The sequence below is a fragment of the Rhagoletis pomonella genome, unplaced genomic scaffold (assembly GCF_013731165.1).
Source record: "Rhagoletis pomonella isolate Grant_MI unplaced genomic scaffold, Rhpom_1.0 Rhpom_scaffold_00002, whole genome shotgun sequence".
Classification (NCBI taxonomy): domain Eukaryota; kingdom Metazoa; phylum Arthropoda; class Insecta; order Diptera; family Tephritidae; genus Rhagoletis; species Rhagoletis pomonella.
This window is the reverse complement of record NW_023458556.1, coordinates 17,884,628-17,895,468: the sequence shown is the minus strand read 5'-3', so window position 1 is coordinate 17,895,468 and position 10,841 is coordinate 17,884,628. Positions and strand designations below refer to the sequence as shown.

The following is a 10,841-nucleotide window of genomic DNA, read 5'->3' as shown; positions in this document are numbered from 1 at the left end:
TACATATTCTAAGACTTCCGTCAAAATATTTCGGAAAAATATTAAGATTTACGTGAAATACCTCCTTTCATCATTTTGATTCGGTCGCAAAAATGTTTAGGTAATTGTTTAGAAAAAGTATTTCTAAAAACCGATTTTATTAAAAAAAAAAAACATTTTTGTGAGGTATTTTCAAATGTGTTCAGCTCACGTAATTTTTAATATTTTTCCGAAATATTTTGGTACAGATTTTTTTTTTATCTGTATGGGGTGTGACGCACCCTAATACTTATACGTACTATATGCAATAAATTATTTATTTCAAATTTTTGGCGTGGAAAATTGAAATTCGTCTGCTTCAACGTTGCTATTTTTTTATGAATTTATCTTTTTCGTTAGCAGCTGCCTAAAAATAAGCTCTACATAAAAAAAGTTTTTTTCAAATTAAATTTAACTATGTTTTTAGCCTTTGCTGCATACTCTTCGACGCGCTGTTCTTTGTAAATCTGTTTTTCAAAATTTTTGTATTAATATAATTTAACAAATAACACTGCCATAAGTAATTTTTCTCTTCTCTCTTCTTTCTTATAAACTTGCCAAGCTTTGTTATTGCATGCAGACACTGATTTTTGAAAACACATTTACATATTTATCTACTGATATCGTAAATTTTTTTTTATCAATTTCACAAAACACTCATCAAGACTATAGTTCCATTTTTTTGGCATATGCATGTAGGTGCTAATATTTTACGATAATACATTCACATATTTTTGCAACATTTAATAAATGCTTTCACATATATGTATTTATACATACATAATATAAGTACATATATCAACTTTGCAAAACCCATCGAAAAGCGCTTGTATATTTTCGAAATTTCTTAATTTTAATATTTTTGCTTTCTTTTCCAAAAAAGAATTTATAAAATCATTTATGTTGATGTTAAATACATACGCAATTATTGACTTATTCGAAACCTTGCGAAATTTAACGGCATATGTATATAAATAATTTCGAAAATTCGTAAATTTGAAAAATTTATATTCGATGTGAGAACTTGCGTATTCAGCTCGTGAACTGAATTTTGTGCGTTCGTCGTTTCACATTTATTGTGTTTATTGTGTAATTTCCTGAATTTTGTATTGACTTTATGTATACTACTATTTGACCGTAGGTAATTCTCAGCCGCTCTAAAAAAAATTTTGAATACCAAAGTTGTTCCAAATGCCAAAAACATTTGTTTTGGCAGGCAATATTTTTTCGAATATTGTATATATATAATATATTTTGAGTTTTAAAGTGCTTTGAAGGTATCGAGTACTTTTGAGGATCGAGTTCTTTGGCATCGATACTTTTAAGCATCTGGTATTTTTGAGAGTATTACTTTCTTTAAATATAGTAGAAATCTCACAAACTATTAATCCCAAGTAACGTCAAATGAACTTTACTGGGTACAAGTGTAGTACTTGAAAACTATTGAAACTTCAAATTGAGTACAATCATTTCTGAGTAGCGGTTTATTTAGACAAAGCTCAGTACTTTTAAGTATCTATGACACTTAATACTGAGTACTTTGAATCGATGCTGAGTATTTGTATCAAAGCGATGATTGGAATAGAGCATTTTTGAGTAGTGAGTACTTTCGAGATCCTTTGTGAGTACTGAGCACTTTGGCGTACTCAGTATAGATACTTTTAAAAGTCGGATGCTGTCGATCCCTTTGAGAATCGAGTTCAGAGTACCTTTGGTATCGATACTGCCCATTACTAGTATTCTACAACAGAATTTTAAAAGACCAATTCACATAAACACATACATCTTTTAAGTTTTCGTATATTTAATTGACAATTAATCGCTGCTATCATAATTATGCTTTTTTATTGTTATTAAATATGTAAGCATGTACCTACATTCATTTTCATCATTTTCATCTTATTTTATAAACGTCAGCATATCTATTTGTGAACATTTTCACTTTTTAACATTACCTAAAATTTTTGTATTACCGGATATAACGAGTTTGATATGTTTTTTTTTTTTTAAATTTCATTCGAATAAATCTATACAAATATTATTATTTTTTGACTTGCTTAACAGTCTTAAAATCTATGGCAAAGAGCTTACCACAAACACATTTTTAATAAATATCTAAATTTTTTCTACCTGTTCGCGTCAGTGAGGCCCATTTTCAGAATACAGAGTTGACTCATATTCGGTAGTTAACTATCGATTTTCAGCACGAAAATTGAATGTTAACCGCCGAATGTGAGTTAGCTGTCCACTGTGAAAACGGCATTAGGAAATTAGATTGAAAATTAAGCAGAAGATTTACAGTACCTACAATTTCCATAGACAATTTGAACATCCCAACAATTAAACGCCGACACTTGCAACATACAAATATACTATACATAAGCACTTAATAAAATATAAAATGTTTTTTCAAGCTAAATTTTATTTTTTTATAAAAATATGGCTTGTGCTATGCGATCACTGAATCCGATTTGCTACGTTCGTGGCTATTCGGATTCAGTTATAGCATCGGACTATGATGGATTCTGTGTTAGCCCTGGTTATAAAAATTCTGATTAAACAGCTAAACAATTTTATGAAAATTTGTTCAATTTTTTTAAATTTGTATAAAGTTTGATTTTAATGGTTTTTTTAAAGCACCAACCAGATTTTTATAAAAAAAAATAACAAAAAAAAAATTTGTTGAAAAGAAAACATTGTAAAAATTAAAAACAAAACACCATTCATCCAGTTTTGACCGCCAGTGCACATACCTGAAATACAAAATTTTACAGGAGAAGCAAAAAACATTAAAACATGCATAACTCCGTTACTTTTGGTACAAACACTTTCGAATTTTGAATGCATTTGTATTTAAATATAACCTACCAAAATCTGTAAAAAACGCAGTTTCGAAAAAAGTGTTGGTTAGGGCCTTTGTGAATTAACGTAACGATATGTAACTTCACTAACGATGTTTTCGTTTCTTCGAAAAAATGTCGCCCTTCCACACTGAAAAATATTTTTGATGTTGCACTCAACCCTATAAATGCGCCTGTTTAATATGGAAACCTATCCTTATCTAGCTCACACATTTCATAATATTGTCGTTTAAATCAGCCATCTGATTTTCAGGAAAACCATCTCCTCTGACAAAGTTGCAATGGTGAGAGATTGAGCCTTTTCTGCGTTACTACATAGAGTGTGACATGTACGGAAGAAACATAGCATCGGGCACGACAAAAAGAAACGAAACCCCCATTTGAAAACATATAATTCAATTTAACCTTGATTTCCATTTCTGTGGCCTTGTGAAGTGAACCGTAGTGAAATAAAAAAAAAAAAAATTTTCCATTGAAAAAAAAGTTTGCGGAGTATATTTTTTGTTGGTCAGGAGCATGCAACGTATAATTATTGTCCATGAGAGAAGCAATATCGACCCCAGCGCCAACTATCAAGTAATTTTTTTGATAAAATATTTCCTTTCGTGTATCTAATTTGAGCCAAATCGGACCGTAATACGGTTTTTAGAGATATCTCGACCATATACGCTGGAAAAACGGCGAACATTTTATATATACAGTGGTGGGAAAATAAATAGGGACACGAAATTTTACCAAAATTTTCCTATGTTGCTTTTGTTTATTTAATATTTATTATTTTTTTATAAAAGTATAGCTCGTTATCTAACAAAAACCATATAAATTCATATTTCAAACCTTGTGCAAAAATTATAAAAATTCTGCGAAATTGCATATAGATTGTCAACTTTTTGATCCGATTTTTTAGAATTTGCAGTTTTATAGCCCATTAAATTTTAGTAAAATAAAGTGCAACTTTGAAGTTCCTAAAAAATCGCGTTGATTTTTGTTAATTTTTATTCTGAATGTATTACGCACTTTTTTCCATACAAAAATATTTTCGAACATACTTTGTATGGAAGAAAATGCGTTTAAAAAAATTGCGATTTTCTAGCAACTTGAAACTTACACTTCATTGAACTAAAATTTAATGGGCTATAAAACTGCAAACTGCAAAAAATTCTAAAAAATCTGATTAAAAAGTTGGAAATTTAGGTGCAATTTTGCAGAATTTTTATAATTTTTGCACGAAGTTTGAAATATGAATTTATATGGTTTTTGTTAGATAATGAGCTATAATTTTATAAAAAAAATAATAAATATTAAATAAACAAAATAAAAAATTTCGGGTCACTATTTATTTTTCCACCACTGTAAGAAGATATTCGACCAAATGACTATAGAATTATGATTTCCATAGACATAGATAATGTTGCTTCAATAATAAGTGCTTTCTTAAGATTCATCAAAAGTCTATCTCGGAGCATAAATGCTTTAAATTCAAGCTTAAAGAGAAATTGTTTTCGAGAACGAGTTCAGCTCAATAAAAAAAATTACAAACAATCCCAAGTGCTTAAAAGTGTTAAAATCAAGTGTGTTAAATTAATGTTAAAATCATACCACCTTGTCGAAACCAAAAATTGTAACAGAAATAAAAACAAACAATATTTGTTTATAATGCATTACCAAATTTAATGGATTTATTTTATTCGTTTATGTGTTGTGTTGACAGAAAGTAGCCACATAGAATTTTTTATAACTATTAATTCAATTTCAGTTATTATCAATTATCATAACTCAATTAATTAGTAACTATTTGTCTACGATCGGCATATACTTAACAACAGCATTCGCATTTGTATGGATGTAATTATTTAATTGAAGAATGCCGGTTTTAACTAAAAGTAAAAGTAGCTAAAGCTGTACATACATATGTACATATATAATTTCCTTTTAAATTTGTTTGCTTACCGAGTTTAATCATTTCTGCGATTGTTCAGAAAAAAGTTTGTGGAGGAAATGGTTATCGAACAAAAGAAAAAAAAGCAAATAATAATTAGATAGAAAATGAAGTGAACCGCCTAAATTCCAACTGCTTGGCAGAGCAGCGCAGCATTAGAAGACAGCCACGGCAGCGACACAAACAATTTCAAGCCCTAACAGCCAGTATAACCACTACTACAAGTATACACTTTTATATTTATTAACTAATTAACTAAGGCTCTTTCCTTTAATAAGAGCAGCAGCGCATGCTAGCAAAACCATGCATGCTAGCCACTGCTTTGCCATGCGCATTTCTTCAAATATTTAATTTAGTTTTATTTATTTATATAAAAACTAGAATATTGGGCATTTCTTTGCTGCAATTCACAACTTTAGCTTTAACTTCCAACTGTAATAGAAATATTACTTTTCACCATAAAATTTTTTATTCTATGCAAATTAATTGTGTTTTGATATATGCGGAATTATATTTATTATAAAATAAAGGTTTCACAAAAATAAACCGACTTAGAGACTACAGCATTTTTTTTTTTAATTATAAAAAATCGTAATCATAACGTAAATCAACTAAATAAATTAAATAATAGAGAAGTAGCTGAACGTTCGTGTATGTGTGTGTGTGTGTGAATGGCTGAGAGGTTTTTTCTGAACATTTTTCAGTAAGAAAGTAGAAGGGCATACTGCAAGCAGCTGAATGCGTACGAATTAAGCGGACGCTTTTGAATACAAACAGTAATAGCGCTGTTTATAAAAAAATAAACAGAATTGGACAAAACACTCATTGAAGAACCGCTATGCTTTAAATCTTTGTTGGGAATAATGCATTCATACAAGTACATAGAAAGTCTTGTGCAACTGCCATATGTCATTCAATCATCATCCACCATTGACCTAATTCAGATATCAACTTATCAATTTTACGCTACCAGTTTCGCAACTATTTCGTATCAATATAGTTTTTTGTTTTCATATTAAATAACTGTAAAGTTATAACACCTAACTAAATTAAGCTGCGTGCTACAAATTTCACGCACCGATTTACAGCGGCTTCTACTACGCTAAAGCGCGCATGCGTGTGCTGTGGTCATTTGGCATCAGCATCGGCCACTTGTGTGTGTTATTTCGTCAGAGGAGTTTAGAACGCATATTTTGCAAACAATACTTATATTTATAAATATATTTTAGTTTAATCACTTTTTAAGCATTACTTTAACAAGACAGATTAAGTTTAAGAAAAAATAGTGGGCGGGAAAATATGCGCTCATATCTCCTTAATTGCGCACGCACACACAACGCCTCAACCACCTGTTGCTGTTGCCACCAAGCAGCCAAGCTGCATAGCTACCTAAATATCTACAAGATATTAGTTTGCGCTCGCTCGCCAGCCGCTTACACAGCATCCACGCAATACTACATACAACATAGAAATCGATTGAAGAAATTTCTGGCATTCCTGCGCGCACGGTTGGCCCTTAGCTAACAAATAATACCCTGATCCAAGCTTAAATTGTTGCCTGCAGCACTCTTCGCCGCCACATGCATGTGATGGTGGTGGTGGTGGTGATGATGGGGATGGGGTTGCGAGTGTGGGTGATGATGTACGCCATTGACGTTATGATGATGATGATGATGATTATGAAGGTGTTGCTGCTGCTGATGGTTGCCAAGCAATAAAGCAGCAGTAGTAGTGGTGGATGTCGTCGAGGAGTTGCTGCCATTCACGATGGCTGTTGCTGTTGCTGTAGCAGTGGTCGTGGCGTTAGTGTTGCTGTTGCCCATTTTATTACTCTTATTAGCGGCAATGTTATTGCTAGCTTTATTGGTGCTGTTGCCATTGTATGCCTTGGTATGTTTGCCGCCTGCGCCATCCATAGAATGCCTGCATCCGTTGGCGGCGGTGCCGTTCATTGACGCCGTCGTCGCTGGCGTCTTGCTGCCACCGTAGCTGATACAAAGCACGCAAGTCGATTTGTAGCTGGTTGGCATACTGCCACAGCGGGTATGCGCCACTGTTACATGTTTTACAGTCGTTGTGGGTTCAGAGGCGCGTCGGCCGTTGGTTATGGCGCTGCCAATTCCACTCTTATCAACATATTTTCTCATCGAATCCGATTTCTTTGCGATGCCGTTGCTCATTGGCGAAGACTTCTTGCTGCTGTTACTGTCACTGCTGGCACCGTTCATTTGTGGTGATGTTGTATTGGCATGTTGCGGTTGCTGATTGGTTGATTGTGCCTCTTTGAGATGTGTCAATGCGTGCTTTTCCAAACTGCTCGGACTTGTGTTGCCACCTTCTAGTTGGAACTTTTTCACCAGCGCTTTCACAGAGGTGGGCGATGCCTCGGCGTTGGGTGCCTTACGTATTACTTTCGGGGTTGTAGGTGCGTCGGGGAAGAGGCAGTGTGTTGCTGTTGTGGTACTTATGTATTTTTCGTTATTAGCATTATTGCTACTCACATTAATTTGGCTACTGTTGCCACCATAGCCACCGCTGGGCAGTGTAAATGTGGCCACCACATTGGCGGCTGCTGCAACTCCCCCCGCTGTCGTCGTTGAAGTGCCCACATCACTGCCTGCAATCATTATTGTTGCCGTTGATGTGGCCGAAAGTGGCTTCTTCACCACGACACTGCCAATACCAGCTGTTGCCGGCGTGATTTTCTTGGTGGCCAAATATGTGTTCTCTTTATTGGAATCTGAAGACGAGTGCCGGCGTGCAGGTATCTGTAGGTGTTGTTGATGTGGCTTCTGCAACTGCTGCTGCGGTTGTTGGTGGTGCTGATATTGGCGGTGCTGAAGGCTGCTGTTGTACTGTAGCGGTATAGTTGTGGCACGCATTGCTGGCACCGTAACGATGGCGGTTGTTCTTTGTGTCGTTGTTGTTGTACTCCCGTTTGAAGCAGATTTTGTGCCATTAGAGTATCTACCAGCAGAACCAGCGTTCGTGGTACTGTTGAAGCGCGCGCCGTTGCTTGTAGAATTGGCATTGCTGGCACTGCGTCCATTATATTTGCCATATCCATTGCTGCTGTTGCTGTTTTTGTATGTTGCTTGGCCATTCGTGATAACTGCAGGCGCAGGCGCAGGCTTGGATGGCTGAGCTTCCTCCTCCACTTCCTCCGTGTCGGATGATTCCATTTTGCTGCCGTTTGTACCATTTAATTGGTCAGCATCAATGCTTATGTTGACTTGTTCATCTTCGCCGTCATCATGTGACATTTCGTTTTCATTCTCTACTTCATCCGCTCCAACTTCATCCTCCTCCTCGTCCTCGTCCTCCTCCTGCTCATCGTCGTCGTCGCAGACGTCATCTTCATCTTCATCATCATCATCGGCTGCAGCTGTTGCTGAGTCGACTGTCGTTGGTTTGGTGATGTCTGTGAGGATTTGTCTATCGATGGAGCATTCGTCTTTCAACCAAATGTGCTCGAGACATCCTGCAGCGGTCATGCGATCACTGTAAAGTAAAGGAGAATAGAAATTAACGAAGAAAGTGATGGTGTGAAATATGCAGGAAAATTTTTTACGACTACTATGGAAAATAATTTTAACTGGCTGTTGCTGTTTATACATTTTCCTTGATAATTTTATTGGTGCTATCGCAGGGACGTCATGTTAATAGCATGTAGTGAAAAAGCAATGGTTTGAATTTTGGAAAGTTATCTGCTTAGTCTTAAAACACCGTACTTTTCTAATGCCGTAGTCTGCCTTTTTTGTTATTTTTTGAGCGACAAAGGCTAAGCAAGTATAACGTACTTTTAAAAAGGCGTCCACATGAACGAAACAGTCCACATAGGACAAAATTTGTGAAAAATAACAACGAGAGAGAAAATTTTAAACTGCCACTATTAAAGACGATATGCACAAAAAATTACGTGTATGAAGAATTCACATATTAACTTGGAAATTTATTTTCTATTTGGTCAAACTAACTAAACGATCGATTAAATAAGACCGTGGATCAACTTTAGGAAAGACCATAAAATTTAGGATCGCATGAGTAATGAACTCGATCTGAAAGCCTCAAATAAGCCAAGATTTTTGGAGTGTTTGGCAAATTTCATATTTCGACTCTTGATTTACTCGACAGATCTGCCAGAAACTTAATCCCACTTTTGTAGCACTATGTTATTATATAAAAATTCGTTTCTGCTTTAAAATACGTCAAACTCACGTAAATCTTAATATTTTTTCCGAAATATTTTGGCGGCAAGGCTTATAATAAATTTAATATTTCCGATGGAAAAACCTATTTTTTTTTGTATCTAGCGTGATGCACCCTAATGTACATTATATTTAGATGCGCAACGCCATTACATTTATTTCGCTACTAAGCTGGCGCAACTCTATTTCTATTTCTACTCTTACTCCAACTCTAATCAACTTACTTTGGCTTTATTCGCAAGGCGCGACGTATGAAATCAATTGCCACAGCGGACACTCCGCCAAACAGTTTGTCCGGAAATGTCAGTGCACATTGCGATATGTTGAGGAACGTTTCCTGTTTTGTTTCGCCACCGAAAGGCGAAAAACCGGACAGTAGCACATACGCCAATACGCCCACCGACCAAATGTCTGTCAACAATGAGAGCGGTTCGTATTGCAACACCTCGGGGGCAACATAATCCGGTGTGCCGACAATCTCACGCACATTTGTGCCTTCGGCAACGACACGAGAGATGCCAAAATCGCACAGTTTTAAACCATCTGTAATATAGCAAAAGGAGGAAGCACAAAATAGTATAAATTTCGTTTACTAGTAAAACAATTTGTAAGCTCGATATACAGTTGCCCACAAAATAATAGGAGTGCGGTATATTGAAGGGTTTTTCTTTTGCTTATTAAATGTTTATTAGTTTTTTATAAAGTATGGCCATTAACTAACAAAAACCGTAAATCCAAATTTAAAATTTTGTGCAAAAAAATAAAATTTCGCCAAAATTTCAAACTTTTTTATTCAGAATCAACGGTTTTTGTTGCCTATACTAAAATGTGATGCGCTATACAGCGCCATACCTTACATTTTTCAATTTGTTGAATTTTTTTACTTAAAAGAGATCAAAAAATAAAAAAACTAATGAAGATCAAACAAACAAATGAAAACTAGTTAAAATATCACACTCCTATTATTTTGTGGGCAACTGTACGTATGTAAATATACTCACCTTCAATGCGCTCACCAGTGAGCAATATATTTTGTGGCTTCAGGTCGAGATGTGCAATCGAACGTTTGTGCAAAAATTGTAATGCTTTAAGTACTTCACGCATGCAATAGCGGGCATGTGCCTCACTGAGGCATTCCTCATTGTCTAGAAATGTTTGTAGTTCACCACCGGTTGCTCTACAAATATTGAATTTGTATTAGAATTACATACATTGGGTTTTTTTTTTTAATATTTTTTCATTGACTTTTCCACTTACAGTTCCAGCAGCAACGCCGTATCGGAGCGTGACTCGTGCACCGCATTTAATTTGACAATGTTGTCGGCGCCATCGCATAGCATTAGCACAGCGATCTCATGTTTGATCTCCTTATCTGAGGATTGAGCGCGTCGGCGTCGTTTTAGAAATTTGGCAGCAAAATGTACACCAGAATTTTTGTGTATAGCGCGACGTACAGCAGCGAATTTGCCTCTGCAAAAAAAAAATAAACAAGAAAAAAAATTATAGAAAAATATATAGCATGTGTCTACATAGTTATAAAAGCCTAGGATTTCATTAAAAAACTTGTATAATATCCGTAGACTTTTGATAAAACGACTTGATTCTAGAATTTCGATGTACGTGATTAGCCAGTAGGTGGATTATTGTATAGGAACGCAGGTAAGCTTTTTGTCAAATGTTGCTGTATTTATGGTTTTACGAGAAAGTACATTATTACCTCGAAAAGAAGCAGACAACTATAATACCAGGACCAAGATGTAGGTGTAAATTAAAAGGTATTCTGGTGCATGGAATCATTTAACTCCCTTGACGGTA

At 35.1% G+C, this 10,841-nt stretch overlaps 1 protein-coding gene across 1 annotated transcript; it reads right to left on the bottom strand.

Annotated features, from left to right (window-relative positions):
- Positions 1-5,637: 5,637 nt before the first annotated feature.
- LOC118733194 (death-associated protein kinase related-like) lies at positions 5,638-10,498 on the bottom strand (the record flags this gene model as incomplete). The annotated part of the gene is made up of 4 exons (XM_036462487.1): positions 5,638-8,319; positions 9,251-9,569; positions 10,028-10,203; positions 10,284-10,498. Coding segments are annotated over 4 exons (2,691 nt in total), but the record flags the coding sequence as incomplete, so codon positions are not given.
- Between the last annotated feature and the right edge of the window lie 343 nt (positions 10,499-10,841).